Source organism: Phocoena phocoena, chromosome 17, assembly GCF_963924675.1.
Source record: "Phocoena phocoena chromosome 17, mPhoPho1.1, whole genome shotgun sequence".
In the NCBI taxonomy this organism is placed as follows: Eukaryota; Metazoa; Chordata; class Mammalia; order Artiodactyla; family Phocoenidae; genus Phocoena; species Phocoena phocoena.
In genome coordinates this window covers 44,340,086-44,364,101 of record NC_089235.1, presented here as the reverse complement: position 1 = coordinate 44,364,101, position 24,016 = coordinate 44,340,086, and the positions used below count along the sequence as shown (strand labels likewise).

Genomic DNA, 24,016 nt, shown 5'->3' with positions numbered 1-24,016 from the left:
ATATACACTACCAAACGTAAAATAGATAGCTAGTGGGAAGCAGCCGCATAGCACAGGGAGATCAGCTAGGTGCTTTGTGACCACCTGGAGGGGTGGGATAGGGAGGGCGGGAGGGAGGGAGATGCAAGAGGGAAGAGATATGGGAACATATGTATATGTATAACTGATTCACTTTGTTATAAAGCAGAAACTAACACACCATTGTAAAGCAATTATACCCCAATAAAGATGTTAAAAAAAGATGTATATATATTTAAATATTAGTTATATGTACTTAAGCTTAGTTTGATAGGCAGCATGATGTATTGAAGACAGTATAGCCATTCTTTGCTCCAATTACACCAAGCAAAGCAGAAAGCTCACTGCTCGTGATGTTTTCATCTAAATGCTTTTCCAAAACTAAGTGGCCCTAAATCTGCTAAAATTGAAATTCCTAGAATTTGAGAAGCTATATAAAAATCCAGGTTTCTGGTTAGCTGTCTAAAGTAACACATCTAATGAAAAGCACAAACTAATCCCAGAAAAAGATACATTTTAGAAAGTCAAATTCAATAAAAGACAGCATAATGTAGTCAGTATGCCTTTCTCTATGGATTGGGTCTTAGAGCAGAAGAATTCATAAATTAAATTCTCCCTCCAACACTTAGAAGAACATTATAATCCCAAGAATGGAAATTGTAGGGAAAAGACCATCTCAAATCAATGAAACCTTGATTTTTAACACTATTAAGTATACTTAGTAGGAATGCTAAGAAAACTGTGGCTTCAAATTTAATAAGCAAGCACTCCTGAGAAAAAGTTTTACTCTCCTTCTTCATGCAGTTTCAATTTTCATTTTGGATTTACAACACTTGGTGCGGTATTGTTAAATATGTTTGTGCATTAATTTTCTGCTCTATTTCTAAATCTATAGCAAAAATTGAGCCAGAATTGGAGACGCTGAACTATTTTCCCACACCTCTTTAGCCAAGGTCTAAAATATACAGCTCAATTCTTTCACCATTTTGTCGCAAATTGACCAAAATACTGAGTTTATTATGCTAGCTGAATTTATCTTTGTTCATCTGGAAGAGCAAACACTTCAGCCCTTCATCCTTGGCCTGCTTCAGAGCTCAGGGATGATCATACTTTTGGCCACACTGCTACTCTCCCTTATCAAAATAACTCCAGCATTCTTTTTCAATCACAAAACTTCCCAAAGGTCTAAACACTTCCACTGCTGTTTGTACTTAAGTCAACGATAACAAGTGGACTGCTGTGGTTTCCACTACCTTTGCTCTCACCATTTCAATGTGAAGGGTGGGAAAAACGAATAACTGTTTTTAAGCTCACTACTTAAGCCTGCCACTCATATTTCCCCTTCTAGCACCACTGAGATCGATATTCAGGAAGCTAGAGCTATATCCACTGAAAAGTATACTGCTCCTTATCAACATGTCAACATAAAAAGAATTACTCGTAGTTTAAAGTATAAGTCATCCAAGGATCATATAAGCAAATACTTCTCTTCTACTTAACACAAGCAACTGTTAAGAGCATACTTTTTTAAACTAGATTCATTTATGGTGAATTCTTTATTGTCGAAATAATTTAAAAATAATAGTTCTTACCCAACTCAGCAACAAATACCTTAAATAGTGTTTTTAAATTTTATGGACTTTTGGAATGCAAATATTAATTAGAAATTTAAACATACAGATACATAATATAAATAAGCACAACAAACGTAAGGTGACCTCAGATAAATAGGTTATATTTATGCAATAAAACTATTTGCATAAAAAAATAAGCCAATAATTGAGAAATTAGAGACATTTTCCAGCATGATTATTTTGAAATAAGAAAAGCATGACAACAAAATATTGTGTTGATTCATATGTGAAGGCTAAACAATAACCTACTTTGATATATGTATTATATATGTATGTTCATTCAACAGCTACTCAATTAACTAGATGATCGTCTAAATGCTAAGATTTCTACACTTTGAATAAAAGTTTCTCCCTAAATGTTGAAGATAAAATCATTTAAAGATAAATATTTAATGAAATAAGTCTATTTTGAGGAAGAGATTTAAAACTATTATGAGACATCCTTAAAATATCAACTGAGTAAAAAAGTTCAAACTAAACTTATGTTCTAAAAGGTTGTCTAGAATAATAATTTGAGGTAGATTGCTGCTTAGGTTAACTGCACTTAATTAACCCTGAAAAACTGACAATAGTTTTGCTATAGCAGTTGAGGCCAAACAACTTCACTTTTTTTTTTTTTTGAGATACAATTGACATATAATATTATAATAGTTTCAGGTATAAAACATAATGATTTGATATTTATATATATTGTGAAATGATCATAGTAAGTCTAGTTAACATCCATTGTCACACAGTCATAAATTGTTTTTTCTTGTGATGAGAAATTTTAAGATCTACTCTCTTAGCAACTTTCAAATACACAATACAGTATTATTAACTTCAGTCACCATGGCATACATTACAACACTAGGGCTTATTTATTTTATAACTGGAAATTTGTACCTTTTGACCACCTTCATTCATTTTTCCCCCCAAATTTTCACTTTGGATTTAACTGAAAATAAATGCATTTTAAATAATTACTGGGGACTAAGAAATGAACCACTTCATGCTGGATTGTTTTCTGGAAATATATATATTTATAATTGAAGTATAGTTGATTTACAATACTATATTAATTTCAGGTGTACAATAGAGTGATTCAATATTTTATAGATTACATTGCATTTAAAGTTATTATAAAATACTGGCAATATTCCATGCTATACAATACAGCACATACTGGATTTTTTTGAGAACTAGGCTGCTGAAGTAATTTTAATTCCAGAATCAATAAAACATGCAATTCGAATTTTGCCATGACCCTCTAACCTCTCAACATTGTTGGTTAATCTGTCAATTTTTACCGTAGGTTGAGTTATAAATCAATATTCTAGCATTCATTCAGCATTTTATATTTTTCTAAAGCTTTAAAATTATTTCTTTAAAATGCTGTGAATAAGGATGACATTATCAAAGACATTATACATATATACAAGAAGTTAAAATGAAAAAATGCTTAATGGTTTGCCTAAAATCACAACTTAATTGGAGGGATTTAATTTCATCAACACAATATAGCTATCCATAATAATTGTCCTTCCTACATGCCCTTTATGGTAAGTACTGAAAATCCAGAAGTTCAAAATAACATTTTATATAATTAGAACAGCTTCCAAAAGACTTAACAGGGCTTCCCTGGTGGCGCAGTGGTTGAGAGTCCACCTGCCGACGCAGGCGACGCGGGTTCGTGACCCGGTCCGGGAGGATCCCACATGCCGCAGAGCGGCTGGGCCCGTGAGCCATGGCCGCTGAGCCTGCGCTTCCGGAGCCTGTGCTCCGCAGCGGGAGAGGCCACAACAGTGAGAGGCCCGCGTACCGCAAAAAAAAAAAAAAAAAAGACTTAACAGTTTATGTACTTAACCTTATAAGGGAAATATGTGAATGTGTATGTATTTGTGTATTGTGTATCTATTTGCTTTGTTTACTTGTTATTAAAACAAATCATCAAAATGTTAGCACTTTCAAAGGCAGTTTTTATTGTTGGGCTATCTTGTAAGCAAAATGGCATAAATATTTCAATGAACATGATTATATAGTGTTTCACTTTCCTGAACATCTCCCTGAACACAAATTTTTGACAACCTTAACTAGCTGAAATACAGTGAAATATGTTCTACAAGTGTACAGGTAAAGCCTTACTTTGGGTCCATGATAAGAATTAGCGTGCCAGAGACATCTTGTTTCATACCAAAATTTTTGCTCACCCTTCTATGTAATACAGAATTTTCTCTGGGAAGCAGCAATGCAGTGATGGGCTAAATTTCCCAGTGTACCTATATATTAGGTGTATACACATATCCATCCCCGAAGTTAAATATTATAAATTCTGCTAAAGATAAAGGACTAAAATGCTTAATTTATTTTAAAAGCTGAATATTATTAAGCTAAGTATCCAATTTAAGAAATTAGAAAAACAACAGAATAAACCCAAGAAAAAAGAAATATCTATCTTAGCCTAAGTAGTGGAAAAACGTTACCCTTGAGACTTTTTAAACACATTTCTGGGTTACATGTAGGTGTGAGGGCTTGATTTCATACTACCAAAATGTTTCAAGAAACATCTAGCTACGAAATTAACAGTAAAGGGGTCCCAGGCTAGTGATGGCCCTTGGAGTCCCTCAGAGAAGGAAACACAGAAAATCCCTATTGGGGAACAGGCCCTCATACACTATGCAAGAGTCTCATAAAGTCGCACTAGTAAAGAACTCCCAAGAGAAGAGCACATAACACATAAAGAAACAGTCTACTAAGAGCAAGGGTTAAGAATACAACAGTAGGATTAGAATCTCAAGAAATTCAGATAACAGATCTGATAAATAATATAAAAGAATTATGTTTAAAACAACAAAAGACATAAAAACAAACAGAAAAAATAAACTCAATATATGCTTTTATGAATTCATATCAAAATATATTTGTAGTGACAATGAATATATACATCTCTATGCCCTGTACTATAATAAATCAGATTTAATTTCGTCAAAGTGAGTTGACTTCCCAAATTATTTAACATCCATATATTAAAGAACAATGTGTTTAAAACCTACTCTGTACCAAGCACTATTGTTTGGTACAGAGTACGTACTGGTTACTCAAATTAGGGTTATCCTATGATGATAAAGATAATAGGTGACGGGTGATAATAGAAAGTTTATAGTTCACATCCAGTATGGCACTGAAACAGTATAATCATTATTTAACACTGTTACTTCTGAACCAATATAAACCTCTCAGTGTAAATCATTTTACCTCCAACCCATAATGTTTGACTTAACACTTATTGCAGATGAAAAGAATAGTATAAAAGTACAACTAATGTAGGAACAGAAAAAGTAACAGTGTCAAATTTTCAATACGTCTTTTGCTATTTGAACAAAATCTGTTAGTGCTGAAACATGCTAGAAGGTTTCCTTAAAAGAAAATTATTATCAAAAAAGAAAATTATGTTCAACTTGAAAATATTGCCTAATATTTAAAAAGTTAAGTGAAATATTTATTCAACATATTACTGGAAGTCTTAGCCACAGCAATTAGGCAAGAAAAAAAGTTAAAAGCAACAAAATTGGAAAGGGAAAAAAGCAAAATGATCTCTGTTTGCAGACAACATGAACTTATATGTAGAAAATGCTAAAGATTCAACAACAAAAAATTTTAGAATAAACGAATTCAGCAAGATACAAACCCACATCTGTGTTTTTGCACAATAACAGTGAACAATCAGAAAAGGAAATTAATAAAACAATTCTGTTTATAATAGCATCAAAAAGAATAGAATACTTAGGAATAAACTTAACCAAGGAAGTGAAAGACTATAAAATATTGCTAATAGAAATAAAAGAAGACACAAACAAATGGAGAAATGTCCCATGTTCATGGATCGGAAGACTTAATGTTAAAATGGGAAGTTATTGTTTAACAGGTACCACATTTCAGCTGGGAAAAGTTTAAAAAGTTTTGGAGATGGTTGATGGTGATGGTTGCACAACAATGTGAATGTACTTAATGTCACAGAAGGGTACTCTTAAAAATGGTTTAAAAAGGTAATTTTATGTTGTGTATATTTTACCAGAATAAAACATTTGACATAAAAACATTAACTGGGACATAAAGTCATAATTGCACAATATCAAAAGACAGTGTATTTGTTTAGCATCTATAAAAACTATGTTTATTAGTTTCATTTTATACAGCCTGGGCTACCAGAACACCATAAAACATCTTTATTTTACCATTAAGTATTACTTTATCAATAATGAGTAGTATAAAATTCATTTTCTAGGAATACAGCAATACCATTGTTGGAGTTGGGAACCTGGAACAAGATGCTTGCCTATATTCCCTTTATGATGATGGCATTAGTGTATTTTGTCTATCCAGTCCTTACCTCTTTTCTAATAATCTTCTAAGTTAAAACTTCTTCTATATGCAAAGAATGCCTAAACTAAGACCCAGTTTGGATGAGGTATGTGTTACACACAAGTGCCTTTTCAGTTAGGATTACCTTGTTGATTATCATGGGAATATACAGTGACTGTGAGAATTTCCGCACAAAACATATTTTTCTAGATAATAAAACAAGGGGGAACACTTCTCATATCATTTTGTGAAGACAGTGTGATCATGATACCAAAATACAACAAAGATATTATGTAAAAGAAAAGTTAAAGGCCAGTATCACTCATGACTATGATACCAAAACCCTAAATAAAATATGAGCAAACACAATCCAGCAAGATATGAAAAGGAAAATATATTACATCTAAGCTGGGTTTGTTCCAGAAACACAAGATCAGCTTAATATTTGAAAATCAACCAAAGTTACTAGTCACCTTAAAGGAATAAAGAAGAAACAAGTACTGAATATATAATCGTATCAACTGAATAAAAGTGCTAAATAAAAGTGCCAAATAAGTGTACTCCTATAACAAAATGGTCAAGATTTCTAAAAAGAAAACTAAAATCTTATTGAAATTAAAGAAAATACAAATAGAGGAATGAGCCACATTCATAGAGTATATGGACAAACTATACATACTCAGTTAATATCTGTACTAACATATTGAGATGAATATTAACATTATCCCCACTTTTAGAGATGATGAAACTAAATCACAGAGGTTAAATAATGTGATCATAAACTGCAGAGATTAAAAACTCAAGTTGTCTGATTCCAAAGTGACTTCTATAGATTCCATTAACTTAGAATCACACTCAGATGAGCTGGACCAGTCCCTACTTTGTGTGACACTAACTTCAATTCACTGCATCTCAATTTTCTAGTAAATGATCTTCCAACAATCCCTTTCAATAGTATAGGTGTAAATTGATGGAATTAAGAGAAACATCTTTCTCACTTGTCAAGCTCTGCAAAATTATTATACCAAAGTCAGAGGAAGGCAATTCTTAAAGCTGACAAAGTAGAGAGTCTATGACAAAAAGTGGGAAGCAGCACACAGAATTTAGCTAGCTTTCCCCAGGAGAAAAAAAAAATACACCTTAGAGAAAATAAATTACTAGCATTCTATTTTTCTGTTTGCAAGGTTACTAGGGAAACTAAATAAACGACTTCTAATTTTCACTTTTTTCCCTTTAGTACCACATTTTTTGGCAAAACTTTGAAATATGCTTGAATACATTTAGGCATAATATTAAATGCCATTTTAATTCTATAACATTCATGCTGGTACTAAGCAAATCTCATTAAAATGACAGAAATGTGCTCTTCTGAGTAAGAAAATCAGTATTAAATAAAGTATATTTAATGATTCTGCATTCACTTTCCTCTACCCCCTAATTTCTATACCAAATAACTCAGTTATCAACATATAGAGCTGGCCAAAAAGTTATTTCGGGTTTTTTATAATATGGAAAAACCCAAACGAACTTTTTGGCCAACCCAATATTTCAACAGGTAAAGAAAAATTAAAATAGCATTTCTGGTATTAGTTTTGAAATGGTTTGTCATGCACAGGTCATATAAAATGCATATAATATCTTCAGGGAAAAATTACTTCATTAAGAGTTAATCAACCTTTATTCACCAATGTTCATAGTAGCGTTATTCGTAATAGCCAAAAGGAGCAAATAACCCAGACGTCCATCAACAGATCAATGGATAAAAAAAGTATGCTATATACACAAATGGAGTAACACTCAGCCATAGAGGGCATTGAAATTCTTATACATGGATGATGTATAAAACATTCTTCTTACTACCTGGATGAATCTCTAAAACATTATACTAAATGAAATAAGCTAAATGAATACTTACGATTCCTCTTATATGAGATACCCAGAAGAGGCAAATTCACAGAGACAGAAAGTACAGTAGAGGTTACCAAGGATGGGGTTGGGAGGATGGGGAGTCACTGTTTCATGGGAAAAGAGTTTTTGTTTGAAATGATGAAATAGTTTTGGAAATGGATAGTTGTTATGGCTGTGCAACACTGAGATTATTCATTTAATGCCACAAAATTGTACACATAAAAATGGTTAAAAGGATAAATTTTATGTAACTTAATTTTACCACAATAAAAAAAATTTAGCAAAAAAAGTTACCAATGATATTGAGAATCTAATATAATATGTACAAGGCAGAATGAGAAAAACAAAGATTCCAAAGACCAGTTCTTAGTACTCAATGATGTTAAAGAAATTTAAATTCAAGTAACATGGCACACTAAGTTGAAATGAATGTTTTCCTTTTCTACTACAAAAGCACTGAAATTCTAGATAAAACACAAGAATTTGTTTTAATACATTAAAGTGCTGTGTATCTTTTCTTTGGTCTTGTAGACCTACTCTTCAATCATTAATACCCTCTCTACCTGGGAGGCTAATCTATGCGAACAACATGTACAAATATTCTTGTCCTCTGGTTTCTGGTCATTTTCAGCTAATGAGGAACATGACAGGAGATAGAAAGGAGGGAGGAGAATGAAGTCAGTATTATTCCCTGTTCTCCCTGCCCGTAAGCCTATTTATGGCAAAAACATCCCAGCGTTACTAGCTCCAGGTACTGTACTATCTCCCGTGGTTTCCCTTCCCAGTCAACACCTTTGTCCTTAAGAGAATGTCATCTTTTTCTAACTAATATAATAGTTAAACTTGAAATAAATAAAGGGAAATCTCAAGATGTCAGAAATGAAGAGGAAACACAAAGTCAGGGTAACGACTGGGAACTGAGTCATTACAGACTCAGTTTTCCATTATAGATTATTACAAGATATTGAGTATAGTTCCCTGTGCTATACAGTAGGTCCCTGTTGTTCACTATTTTATATACAGTAGTGTGTAGATGTTAATCCCAAACTCCTAATTTATCCCCCCCATCCCCTTTAGTAACCATAAGTTTGCTTTCTATCTCTGTGAGTCTATTTCTGTTTTGTAAATAAGTTCATTTCTATCATTTTTTTTAGATTCCACATGTAAGTGATGTCATATGATATTTGTCTTTCTCTGTCTGACTTACTTCACTTAATATGGTAATCTCTAGGTCTCACTGCAATCCCACTCCTGGGCACTTCTCTGGAGAAAATTCTAATTTGAAAAGATACATGCATCCCAATGTTCATAGCAGCATTACTTATAATAGCCAAGGCATGGAAGAAACCTAAATCAACAGATGAATAGATAAAGAAGATGTAGTATATACACAATGGAATATTACTCAGCCATAAAAAATGAAATAATGTCATTTGCAGCAACATGGATGGACCTAGAGATTATCATATACCATATATTTAAATTCGTATGCAGACAGTTCTGTTGCTTACATGATAGTGTTGTCCACAGAATGTCTTCTTATAATCAAAAGATTATTAGTCAATGATTAGCAAGAGCAAAGGGATGCTAGAGCTTCCTGGGAATGCCAGGTCAAATAGGCATAAAGGCCTATTATGGATTATAACAAAATACATGCATAACCTCTCCACACTGTCCTCCCTAGCCCCATTCATTAAGTAGTTTCTCCAGTAAGAGGACACGGCTTTATCTCCATTCAGTCTGTAACACATTTAAATATACAGGAAGCTTCATGAAAATTAGAAAAACATTTTTTAAATGGAATTCAAAGGATCACAGTAACATATCTACCATGTTGGAACTCAAAACAAAAGGAATAAAAATTACAAAGGTCATTACACACAATTTTACCAGCACTATAAACAAAAGGAAATGTGAAATGAAAGCCTGAGCACAAATTCTGACTTCTGGATGAATTAAACGACCACAGATTTAATCATAGATGAAGCATTCATACAAAAAGGAGAAAACAATGACTATATTTTCTGATGTCATCATTTACTGGCTAATTCTCAAAGAGGTAAATTTAAACTCAGATGCAAACATAGTTAATCTTGATCTCCACATAAATATTTTCTTGAGAGCAAGAAGAGAAATTAAACATGAAGTGTTCAATACACGAACACCTTCTAATTTGTAAAGTTAAATCAAAGGCTTAACATTGATCACCATATCAAAATTGTCTACACAAAAATCTTCCTGCCCTTTATGGAAAACAAACCTAAATTATTTTAAGATATTTCTCAGGGAACAAGCTTCTCAAGTGATTGTGGGTTTCAAATCCATACTGGACTGCTAGCAATCACTCACCTCTTTCTTTTCTTAACCACACTACATAAACAAAAGAGGGTACATTTTGAAAATATTTACCACATTTTCCCCCATAACTCTGTTACCTTATGTAAGCTGCTTTATATGGTCTTTCTGGAATATTAATGTGAATCTTCTGCATTAAGATTCTTTCACTTTCAGATCTTTTTCACACAGATCAGATTAAATCCATACCTAATACAAAACTAACAAATCCACTAGAAGCATTTTCATTATTTATCTTTATAACCCAATCAGAAAAAAATCCTCAACATTCTAAGTTTAAATTAATTGCAGTCATGTAAGGAACTTATTTTTGAAATCAGAATTAATTTTTTTAACTGAGAAAATCTCTTTGTTAATCTCTCCCTTTCTTAACTTCCTCATCATTCTTCTAGTCTATCACATTTATTATATACCTACTAAAACAAAATTGATACTAATGTCTTTTTCACTTTTGAAGATCCATCTCATATGTTACTGCCTTTGTAAAATACCTACAGATCTCATAGAATGAATTTGTTAATAATTTCTCTATAATTGCAGGGCATGCTCATCTCTATCACATCTTATAATCAGGGTCACCATGTCCTTCTGTATAGGTTGGACACTACACAATTCTAGAAAGTACCATTCAATCTGTACTTGTGTGAATGGCAGGCTCTAAATGTATGACCAACAGGTGTGACCATTCCCTGTCTTTTCTGGGCTTGCAATGTTTTCTTAAATATTTCTTTCTAAAAGACTACTCCCAAGATAGGTACTCATTTTCATCTTGACGTTCCAATGAATACAGACAGTACTTAGTGAACAACTGTTTAATGAAACACTCTCCTTTCTGCCAAATGTCCACAATATTTAACTTCATTTATCAATTTCACTTGTACTAGCTTTGTTTAGCAATGTATCACCCCAAGCTTTGATTACTCTACCAAAGTATTTCACAAAGTGTATTTTGTGCAATGTTAACATGTAGGCTATGATAAAGGGGTCTTTGGTTAAATGAGTTTGGAGAGTACTGCGTTGAAGAAAGTCAAAGTTTTCTTTACTGCAAGAGCTTTTCTAACAATATTAAGAATCTCCAAGAAAGGATTCACTGTTTTTACCCTAAAAGGATATGTCCCATTGACTCCATAAGGGCACATTCCTAGATTTTCATTTGGGGGGAAAAAAGTAATCCTATCACGTAGGTCATTGTGTTTCTTAAGATTTGGAATGAGCAGGGATAGAGAAATTATTTATGCAGGGGTCAAACAGATCTACTCCAGCATGTGTTTATGCAAAAACAAAAACATAACTTCTACCTCTATTATATTACAGTAGTTCTCAGTGGTAAGCCTCTATGGGGTGTTTCAGAAATGTATTAGGGTATTTTTGGTTGACTCAATGATTGGGTGTCACTACTGGAATTTAAGGGTTAGCAGTTACGGTATCAAGAGGTCCTATGATATATAGGACTGTCCTGAAAAATGAACACTATCTTACAGACATTGAAGTAGGTAAAAATCCTGCTTATAAGTCAACATTTGAGCATAAAACTGAATTCTGTTTTAAATCTAAACACAATACTTTTGCATTTATGCATGATTTTATTTATTAAGAGTTCCAGAAATGCAACTACTGAAATGAAAAGAATAAAAACTTTTGTTTGAAACTTTATCAAGTTTGCCATCACCTCAGGAAATCACAGCAACAACAGTACCAACTTGTGGTATTTAACAAAGACCTGCACAAGTCTATATGCGGCAGACACGCTCACAGTAATTCTATGTACCTGGCTACTTCATTACAACTTCTAATGTAACCATGCCTGAGCATTTATATATTAAAATAATATTTACTATACCTTAAATTAATTTCCTTTACTCCTTTATATTTTATTCAAAATACTAGATATTTTTGAAATTATATGTATATGTAGGTCATATTATGTTTATTTTCATTTCAGGATAGTAAAGGGGGCTTTATAAAACATTTGTTATTAAAAGGGGCACTGGCACATTGGGTGAAGTTATGGTGTTAAAAATGAAAAGAAAGGCTTCTATGATCAGAAGGAAGAGGAGAGAACTTTGGGTCAGACAAGACTGAAAAATCACTAACCTAAAGATAACAAAGGCACTCTGGTTCTGAGCCTCTTTTGTATCAGCTTCTACATTTCCATACTTCTGAGGAACCATACATTTACTGTCTCAGTTTTTGCCATTTCACAGAACCCCTACTGTCCTGAACTACCCCACTAACTACTAAAAGTGATTAAAATACTTGGACCTAAAAGAAACAGTAATACACAGCCACTGCTACCATAGCTCCTCACGAACCTTTTAAACTCACTAGCTTCCAGAGAGGTATGGTCATCTTCATTCTCAATCCTGATACAGAACTCTGTGGTATATATACCACCCTTCATTTAGTAACAGAATTTTTCAAAAACACTCACCTCAGTAGTAGTTCCAATGTCAGCAGATGGGCTACATGTGCTGGTATCTGGAGGAGCTGTGCCTATACTGCTTCTAACTGGAGAACTAGGGACAGGCCCCACTATGGACTCCGGATAAGCTGAAAAAGAACTGAGATTGCCTCTCTTCTGAATCTTATTCCAGACTTCATTCATGGTATCAGTTAGCTCATATAAGAGCTGCACCTAAGCAGAAGGGAAAAAATAAAAAGGAAAAACAAATCTTTCAACTTCTGGTCACAACTGACTAAAATATTAAATGTGAGAAAATGAAAACAAGTCCAGGGAAATAAGAATATATGAAACAAAAATCTATCATTGTATCACTGATCATGGTATTATATCATAACCTATAATCTGTGATATATAATTATTATATATTATATATACTGTAATTATTATATATATGATCATGACTATTTTGTCATAATACCACAATTCTGATGAGATATAGAGAAAAATAATTCATATAAAAATATACAATATTAAACATTTTATCATGAATTGAATTTGAGAAATATAATTAATTTATTCATACTTTTAATTTGCCACAGTCACATTTTGATATTTTATAAGCAATTTAGCATTTCTGTGGGAAAATAATGCTAATAAAATAATGCTAATAAAACAGCTTATTATGGTACAGTAGATTTCTTTTAATATATGACTAATAGAACAACCACAAAGAAATGCCTTTTAAACAGAGGTCAGGATCAAAATTAGAAGTCAAATATATCCTAGTAAACATGATTATTTAGTTATACATGAAATAATTACCATTCTTATTTCTAAATTATTTACACATTTAAACTTTCTCTATTTTCTGAAGAATAAATCTGAAATTGGATTTCTTGCCCAGCAAAATAAAGTAAAAAAGAAAGATATAACACAGAATAGTAAAAGGAAAATGTTACATATGAGACTTTTCTATAGATAAAGAACATAAACTATCCAACCTACTATTCCCCTCAGATTTGTCATTCCAATATTCAGAAAAAAAAATTGTTTAACTTGCACGTTGTTTGACTAAGTTCTAAGATATTTACATAAGATTTCATAAATAAGCATTAATCATGGAATCTGTATGACAACATATTGCCATATACTGTATAAAACAAGCCTAGGGGGAAAAATGCAAACACAATGTATAAGCAAATCCACAGCTGGATACCATATTCTGCTTGCCATTAAAAAAAAAAAAAAAGAAAGAAAGAAATTCTCATATTTATAAGAAGTTTCAGCCCCAGGACACATCCAGATGATAAAGCTGGCTTCTTATGTGGGCAGAACAGATGCCTAAAAACAGTGTTGTCAATCCTTATTTGATATAAAACAGTATATGGGTTACAGTTTTCTCCTGCTTTTTGTGTGATGAAGTCTCAAATCTCAGGTTATAGCTCTTTTTGTTTAAAAAAAAAATCTAATGGCTAGAGAGCCTACAAAAAAGCTCTTAGAAAAATTTTAGTTCATATTCTTTTGTCTTTCATAATCATGAGTGTTTTCTAAAACGAAACCATTTTGTTCCAAACCAAATTTTTAAAAAGATTATTTTACTTTTTCTTAAACAATTAGAACTGACAAATAAGGAAAGCATAAACAGTTTCTAAATACTTTCAAAGGCATAAGGTTTATTTACCTAAGAGAATTGATGCCGCTTTTATTGTCACTACTTCTGGTTTCCTTTAACCGTTACCATTAAAAAATTGTATATGAATGTCACCAAGTACACTGTGTATTCAGCATGCCAAGCAAACACTGACATAAACTTTAAACGTATTATTATTTTCAAAGAAGAAAGCTGCTATCACAGAATCCAGACTTCACAAATTCAGAGGTTTTAAAAAATAAGGCAAAAATGTTGAAGATAAATGTTCAACTCTTATCCTTCAAGCTGTACTGAAAACCATGCCAACTAAAGCCACAATGAGCTACCACTACCCACCTATTAAGACGTCTGAAATTAAAAAGCATAACCAGACCAAGTATCAGTAAAGATGCAGAGCAGCTAAAACTCTCATTTACTCTGATGGAATGCAAAATTTAGAATACAGTTTGGCCATTTCTGAAATAAACATATACCTACCATGTGAATGAGCCATTTCCTAAGTGTTTCCCCAAGAAGAATTAAAATCTATGTCCACACAAAGACCTATATAAAAATGTTCATAGAAGTTTTATTTGTAATAGTCTAAAACTGGAAAAAATCTCAAATGTTAACCAATAAGTTAACCAACAATACAACAGAATACTTAGCAATAAAAATAAATTAAAGATTCATGCGAAACCAAGGATTAACCCCAAAATTATTATGCTGAATCAAGGAAGCTAGGCAAGAGAGAGAGAGAGAGAGAGAATGCAAACTGTATGATTCCATTTATACAGAATACTAGCAAATGAAAATTAATCAATAATGACAGTATCAGTGATTGCCTGGGATTGGGGGAGGAGTAAAAGGAAGGGTTACAAAGGGGCACAAAGAAACTTTTGAGGATGATGGATTAATGCATTATCTTGATTGTGAAGATGATTTCATGGGTATACATAGTCAAACCTTATCAAATTAGATAATCTAAACATGTGTAGTTTATTGTATTTATGTCAACCCCAATAAAACTTTTTAAAAAGATCTCTAAAAACTGAGCACCACATGAGGCAGCTTTATATGGGTTATGTATGAAGGTGATTGAATATCAATAATATTTTGCATATCAAATACTGATTGGATAGGCAAGATATTAAATATTAAAAAGTAATATTTTACTGTTGAAAAATTAACTGCACATACATTTTCTCATTTAATCTTATAACCAATCAGAAAGAAGACTTAATTGGACTGGAGAGGCTGAGACACACCTCAAGGAAATACATTCTTGAAGGATAGATAGGATTTAAGTGGGTGCAAAAAGCCATTCCAGTCATAAGAATACCAAGAGCAATAGCCAAGTACAGGAAATGAACAAGACATGACAAAGGGGCCATGACAAGTTTTGTAGCATATTAGGAGAGTCAGATAGAAGAGAAAACAGAAAGGTAGACATGAAGAAGAAAAACCATGGATACACAATGTCAATGGAAACCAAGCAGGAATGGAACTTCAACAAGCAATTACTGATCCATGTTGAACAAAAAAGAGCTCTAAGTGAATATGAATTTAGAAAGGCTATTTCATTTGGCACACAGGTTGTTACTAATGATTAAAATTCAGTTTCAAAAGAAAGGGTTTTTGCCAAAAACAAAAACATCCTTTTCATACAGAGTATTACACTTAGTCTACTTTTGTTTAAAAGATAAAAATAAAAATCAGGAGCTCAGAGAAATTAAAAATGGGTGATTTGTCTAAGACTACAAATCCAGTTTTGTCCGAACTGAATGCTTATGTTCTTAGACAGTAATGCCAAATTCCATTAGCTTGGTGAAAACTGAACTTACAGCAATAAAAACTATGACAAAATGGATAGAAAAGGAGCATAAAAAACATTATTTCTCTAGTTTTACAACTTAAAACCCAAAAATGCAAAGATACTTTTATGTTTTGGGGAATGCCTTATAGGTAGACAAAATGTACCAATTTATTGGTAGGGGGAAATTAAAATTTTATTATATTAAAGAAGATTCCTTATTAAAGAAGATTCATTTAATTTTGGAATGAACACAATTTTTAAGGTCTGAGAGACTAGTGCCTAAAGACATTAAAGGGAATTGGGTAACTTTAGTAAAACACTTAAGATAAAAGGCAAGGTTGGTGCAAATCACTCCTAGGAACAAATTCTCTGAATATTCAACCAGGTTAAATACTTACAGCGTCTAAGGCTTTTAATGGCAGTGAGTTCCAGGAACTGACACAGCGATTTAGGTCTCTATAGTTGATACAGAGATCTACAACAATGTCAGACATGACAATAAATTTGGTCTAGGCCTGCCCTACATATAGAGCTTGCACTATATTTTAGACTATATAAACTACTTGAGGGCTCTGAGCAATAAAGAACCGAATTAATTGCTTACAAGAGCAAACACTTCTGACGTCACTCTAACGAATAAACAAAAGAATGGTACTGAAGTAGGAATTACTTGAATGGAATCAAGCTTATACACTGGCTATAATCCAAAGTTCATAAAGCTTCTGACAGTGTATGTGAAATTTAGTGGGCATATACATTGTTCTGGGGAAAAGGCTTTTATCACATTCTCAAAGAAGTCCATGGCACAAAAAAGGATAAGAAGTACTTCACAAAAAACACAAATAAGAAACAAAAAAGCCCCCAGATTAATCAGTGAGAAACCACTCACAAGAAAGAGGTTTATTTTGGGTCATTAATCTTAAAAGGAAAAATAAAAATAGTAAAAGAAATTTTAGGAACTTATATGCACATGGATATTTGGGCCCACGATACACTATAAGGCAGGACACCCAGAAAATAAAAAGAGACATATAGATATATTTCACTAAGGAAGATTAAACGTTTTTGGCCAAAGATGCCATAAAGTTTAAAGGCAAATAACTGCATTACAGATACAGGGTTTGTATTTATAGAATATAAGGGAGGCTCTTCAAATTGCTAAGAAATTTAATAGAAAAATTAAGTAAATGAGATGAAATATCAACCATAAAAAAGCAAATTCACTGGCCAATAAACACTGAAAAATCTGTTCATCCTTATTAATAATCAGGAAAATACAAATTAATGTAAACAACATGAACTGTCAATTCACAAAAGAGCAAACTCAACAGCCAATAAACATTTGAAAAGTTGCTCAAACACCTGGTTTCATTTCCCTTCAGCATGAAGGACTACCTTTAGGATTTCTTGTAGTGCAGTCCTACTGGTGACAGATTCTTTCACACGAAAAATGTCTTTATTTTGTCTTCATTCATAAATGTTATATATTTTTTTACTTAGAATTTTGGGTTGAGAGACTTTTAATTTTCTTAATTTTCACGATTTAAAGATGTTGTTCTTTTGATCACTACAGTTTCTTATGAAAAGTAAGCTAACAAAATCTTGGTTCTCTTGCATGTAATGTGTCATTTTTTTCTCATGATACCTTCAAGATATGCTCTTTATCTGTGGCTTTCAACAGTTGGATTATGATGTGTGTAGGCATGGCCTTCTTCATGTATTTATCTTATTAATTTTTCTCCCCTCATTTCTGGCCTACATGTAGCACTCAATAAATATCTGCTGAATTCACTTAGAAAAAAAAAAATCAAGTCATCCTTTGTAATTTTGACAGAACCCAGAGGGAGTCTGGAAGGCTAAAGCAACCACTTACAAAAAAGAAATTTGGAGTCTCATGTCTTACCATTAAAATTTAGGTTAATCTGGCACACAAGGATATAAAAGAATACTTACTCCTTACTTTTTTCTTTGAGTACATGTTGATTCTTCAGAGTCCTATATTGTTTTGTGACTTCCTGTCCCTTCAGGAATACTGTTACATTCCACCAGGGATATTCATACCAATTTACATAGAGGATCTCACATTTTATATCAGAGTCAATCTAAACTAACAAAATGACATTCATATACCATTTGAGAGTTTGCAAAGTATTTTCATAACTATCTCACTTAAACTTCCCAACAACCTGGTGATCAACTTTGGATATAGCAGGTGCTAACAATTTTACAGAAGTTGGTTTATCAGGACTTATCAAGAAGATAAAGTAGAATTAAGTGAATAAATAAAACTCATTACACTTTGGGTGCAAAGGGATTCTCAGGGCATGAGGTTCATTCAGTCTTGGTTTAATTCTCAGGAAAGAAAAAAAAAAAGGCCCTTGGTATTTGGGGAGAAGCAGCAAGGAGCCCGTGGGAATCAAGTGATCAAGGAAAGGACAAAAGGAAGGAGCAGACATAAGAAGGTAATACCAGGCCAAACATAAGTTCTATTTATGTGATGACTTGGCTTAGAACTGGTTTATATTTAAACAAGAACAACAAAACCTGAGCTTAGTTCTAAATAAGGTGAATATCTAAAGAAGATATCCCAGAGCTCTAGTTTTGAGCCACAGTCCTACATTTAGTAAGACTCAACAGAAATCACCATACTATTGAGTATCTCAAAGTAAAAGAAAAAAAATTTTTTTAAAGATTAATAATAGTGGAGTCCCAGGCTAAAATCATAATGGGAACAGAATTTATTCTCAGCTGGGATAGCTATGGATAACCAGAACATGTGGAGTAGGACAATCCTCCCAAGGCTATAATGACTCCTAAAATAAGTCTCTAAAATATAAGGTCTCTGGTAGGTAACTCCAAGTAGTAGTTAGCTGTCTATTATATAGGAACTGAGCTACTACTAAATATAAAACTATGAATAAAAATTTTTTTCTTATTATCCTCAAAAGTTTCTTCATATCCCTTTGTAGTCTATCCTTCCTACCACCCCCTTCTCCTTCCCTCTCCCTGCCCTGCCTCCAGGCAACCAGGAACCTACTTTCTGTCACAATGTAGTAGTTTACACATTATAACATTTTATATAAATGGAATTATACAGTAAGTACTCTTTTTTGGTCTGGCTTCCTTCACTCAGTGTAATGACGGCAATATTTTTTCATGATCTTGCATTTTATCAATAACTCAGTCTTTTTTATGGCTGAATAGTATTACATTGTATGGATAAGCCATAATTTGTTTAACTTGTTAAATTCACTTACTGATGAACATTTGGGTTATGTTTAGTTTTTGGCTATACAAATAAAGCTGTTAAATACATCCATGTAAAAGTCTCTGAGTGGATATACATTTTTGTTTCCCTGAAGAAATACTTAGGGAAGAATGGCTGGGTCGTATGTTTTTTCCCCCCCTCCAGGAACTTCAAAGTTGTTTCCAAAGCTGTTATGTAATTTTTACATTCCCATCAGTAGTATACAGAGTTCTAGTTGGTTCATAATACTCCATCTTTTAAATTATAGCTAATCTAATAGGTATGTAGTGGTATGTTTTCATGTTTTATTTTGTTTTTTCCTGATGAATAATGATGTTGAGTATCTTTTCATGTGTTGACTGACCAGTCACACATCTTGTGTGGTTCTAATCTTTTCCCCATTATTTGTATTCATGTTATTTTATTTATTGTTCTTTGTCTTCAGGTTACCAAGCAGAAAGGATTCCATAAATATTCTGCTAACAGTTTGGTAAATGTGTTGCTAATACTTTTTCCAAGTGTCTGGCTTTCTGCTATCTTAATGTGTCTTTCGAGGAGAAAATGTTTTTAAACTTGATTATGCCCAATATCTAGATCAATTTGGGGACAGCTGCCATCTTAACAATATTGAATCTCCTAATCTATGAACAGGTATCTTGCTCCAGTTAGATGTGCAAGTTCTCTCAGCAATGTTTTGTGGTTTTCAGGGTAGAGGTCTTGGACATCTTTTGTTAAATTCATTTCTGTATGTTTGTTGGCACCAATATAAATGGAACTGATTCATTCCATTTTCCAGTTGTTAGCTGCTAGTACAGAAAAATACAATTGGTTTTTATATATTTATCTTGTCTCCTACAACCATAATAAGTTTATTAGTTCTAGTAATAGTTTCTTAACTCCTCCAGGATCTTCTGTAAAATATTTGATCATATGAAAATAGGGAGAGTTTCACTTCTTTTCTTATCTTTGTGTCTTTTATTTCTTTTGCTTGGTTAATTGCAATGGCTAAGATGGCCAATATGACAAAGAACAGGTGATAGAAGGAGGCATTCTGGGCTTTTTCTTGATCTTAGTGGGAGAAAGTTCAATATTTTACAATTAAGTGTGATATCTGGTTTCTCAGATATGAGTTATTATTTAATGTCCAGATATTTACAGTTTTCCTAGTTATTATTGATTTCTAATATAATTTGACTATGGTTAGATAATATACTTTACTGATTTTAATTCTCTTAATATAATGAGACCATGTACACCTGAAAAAAATGTGCATTCCATGGTTGTTGAATACAGTGTTCTATAAACGTCAATTAGGTCAAGGTGAGTTCACAGTATTTTTCATATATTCTATATCTCCAATTATTTATTTTTCATCTAGTTGTTTTACAACCACTGAGAGAGATGGTATAAAAATTTCCTAATATGATTGAATAGAATTACCTGTTTTTTCCTTTAATTCTGTCCATTTTTCTTTCATGTCCTTCTTTATCTCTGGTAATACTTTTTCTTTTTGTCTATTTTATTTGATATTAAAATAAATAAGTCCATCCTTCTTATGCTGTTTGTATGGTGTATTTTTTCCTATGCATTTATTTATATTGTTTCTTTATATTTTAAGTGCTTCTCTTTTAGGCAACGTATGCAGAGTCTTGCTTTATTCCTACCCTAATAGGAGCAGTTGGACCAGGGGTCAGAAGAATTTCTGTAAATGGTCAGATAGTAAATATTCTAGACTTTGTGAGCAACATAGTGTTCTCCCTTGCTGTTACTTAATTCTGTGGTTGTAGCATGATGGTAACCTTACACAGTATGTGAAAAAAAGCATGTGGCCAAATTTATCTGCAAGCCTTAGTTTGCTGAATCCTGGTCTAAACACTCCCAGTTAGGATCATAACATTTAATGTAATTCTTGCTAAGGCAGGATCAACTCTACAATTTTATTTTTTGTTTTCTGTTTCCATCCTCTGTTTTATGTAACTCCGTTACCACTTCTTCACTTCTTTAGATTATTTGAATACTTCTTAGTATTTCATTTTAATTCATCTATTGGCATTTTGGTTATATCTCTGTATTTTTGCTTTTTTTTTTAGTAGTTATTCTAGGAAATTATAATATATGTAGAAAAACTTTCACAGTCTACTTTTAAATTTATACTGTACCACTTCATGAGATATTTAGAAATCTGACAACCACTCGGTCCCCTTAGCCCATCCCCCACTAACCTTGATGATGAAGTTGTCTTTTTTTTTGGCTGTGTTGGGTCTTCGTTGCTGCTCACAGGCTTTCTCTAGTTGCAGTGAGCTACTCTTCCTTGTGGTGCACGGGCTTCTCATTGCGGTGGCTTCTCTTGTTGTGGAGCACTGGCTCTAGGTGCATGGGCTTCAATAGTTGTGGCACGTGGGCTCAGTAGTTGTGGCTCGTACGCTACAGAGCACAGGCTCAGCAGTTGTGGCACACGGGCTTAGTTGCTCCACAGCATGCAGGATCTCCCTGGACCAGGGCTCGAACCTGTGTCCCCTGCATTGGCAGGTGGATTCTTAACCACTGCGCCACCAGGGAAGTCCCAAGTTGTCTTGTATATTAAATCCACATACACTGAAAGGTCTAGCAGACAGTGTTACGGATTTTGCTTTCCACAGTCATACATATTTTTTTAAATAGTTAAAAAAAAAGATTTATCAAGCTATTTATCATTTCTGTTGGTTTTCCTTTATTTCTGAAGATCCAAGTTTTCATTTGGTACCACTCCCTTTTAACTTGTAGAACTTCCTTCAGTATTTCTTGTAAAGTAGAGGTGCTGGTGACAATTTTCCTAGTTTTCTTTCATGTACAGTGTCTTTATTTCACTTTAATTTCTGTGAGACATGCACACTGTCTTGACAGTGTTTTTCTGTTAGCATTTTAAAGATATTGTTCTAATGTCTTCTGTCCTCTGTGGGGTTTTTTGTTTGTTTTTTTAATATTTACTTATTTATTTGGCTGCGCTGGGCCTTAGTTGCAGCAAGCAGAATCTTCATTGCCACATGCGGGATCTTCGTTGTCACATGCGGGATCTTTGGTTGCAGCATGCAGCATCTAGTTACCTGACCAGGGATTGAACCTGGGCCCCCTGCATTGGGAGAGCAGAGTCTTAACCGCTGGACCACCACGGAAGTCCCATGTCCTCTATGGTTTTTAATGAGAAATCGGCACTCATTCAAATTAAGCCATATATAATGTATCTTCTTGCAGCTGCTTTCAAGATTTTTTAAAAGTTTATCCTTGGTTTTTAGTATTTTAATCACAACGTGTCCAAGATAAACATGCTTGGGACTGGGTAAACTTCATGAATATGTAAAAGCCTATCTCTTTCTGCAAATTTGGGAAATTTGTACAATTATTTGTTAATATTTTTCTGGCCCCAGCTTTTTCTCCTTATCTTCTGGAATTCCAATTACACATATATTTGAACATTCCGTCCCACAACCAATGAAGATTCGATCCTATTTTTAATATCTTTTCTGTTTTCCAAATTTAATAATTTCTATGCACAATGTTCAAGTTCAATGACTCTTCTACCACATGCAGGTCACCTCTAAGACCATATGGTATGGTTTTTTCTTTCAGGTATTGTATTTCCAATTCTCAAATTCCATTTGATTGTTTTTTTTGTGATTTTTTTGTGGTACGCAGGCCTCTCACTGTTGTGGCCTCTCCCATTGCGGAGCACAGGCTCTGTATGTGCAGGCTCAGCAGCCATGGCTCACGGGCCTAGCCGCTCCACGGCATGTGGGATCTTCCCAGACCGGGGCACGAACCTGTGTCCCCTGCATCGGCAGGAGGACTCTCAACCACTGCGCCACCAGGGAAGCCCCATTTGACTGTTTTTATACTTTACTTCTCCATTGAGAATTCTTACGTTTTTCATTCAGTGTTGCTTTCCTTTACACCTCATAAAAAAAATTATAATAGCTGTTTTAAAGTCTTTTTTGCAATTCAATTATTTAAAAACCAAATTGGGAACATTCATTTATGTTGTTAGTTTTTGCTTTTTTTCCCCAGCGTATATAGAATAATCAGTGGGACTGATGGGCTGAGATGGGCTTCTGCTGCTATGACAGAACTAAATCTATTTTTTCCCTTTTAACAGCTTCTGTGATAAAGGATGTAAAGAAGGTGAATCTGTTTCTCTATAATCTGTTTGCTAGAGCTGCCATATAAAAGTGCCATAAACTGGGTGGCTTAAAACAACAGAAACTTATAGTTTCATGGTTCTGGAGATTAGAGAGTCCCTACTCAAGGTAATAGCAGGGCCATGCTCTGGGACTCAGGAGAATCCTTCGTTGCCTCTGGTTCTTCTGGAGGTAGCCAGCAATCCTTGTGTTCTTTGGCTTGCAGCTGGATCAGTCCAATCTCTGCCTCTATTCACATGGCACTCTCCCTGTGTATCTTCACATCAACTTCCCTCTGTGACTATCTACTTCCAAATTTCCCTTTTTATAAGGCTATCAGTCAACTCGATGAGGGCTCACCCTAATGAATTCATTTTAACTTGATTACCTCTGTAATGATCCTATTAACAGATAAGGTCACATGATCAGATACTACAAGTTAGGAATTCAACATATCTTTTGTTGGAGATATAATTCAACCAACAAGTTTTCCTTCCTCTAGGAAATGCATT

General features: G+C 33.4%; 1 protein-coding gene across 3 annotated transcripts in view; it reads right to left on the bottom strand.

Annotated features, from left to right (window-relative positions):
- Positions 1-24,016, bottom strand: part of VPS13B (vacuolar protein sorting 13 homolog B) — an 818,081-nt gene that overhangs the window by 384,335 nt on the left and 409,730 nt on the right. For all 3 annotated transcript variants that reach the window (XM_065895774.1, XM_065895773.1, XM_065895775.1), the window contains exon 24: positions 12,688-12,891. In XM_065895774.1, the coding sequence (XP_065751846.1) occupies positions 12,688-12,891 (204 nt within the window). The remainder of the gene's footprint in view (positions 1-12,687; positions 12,892-24,016) is intronic.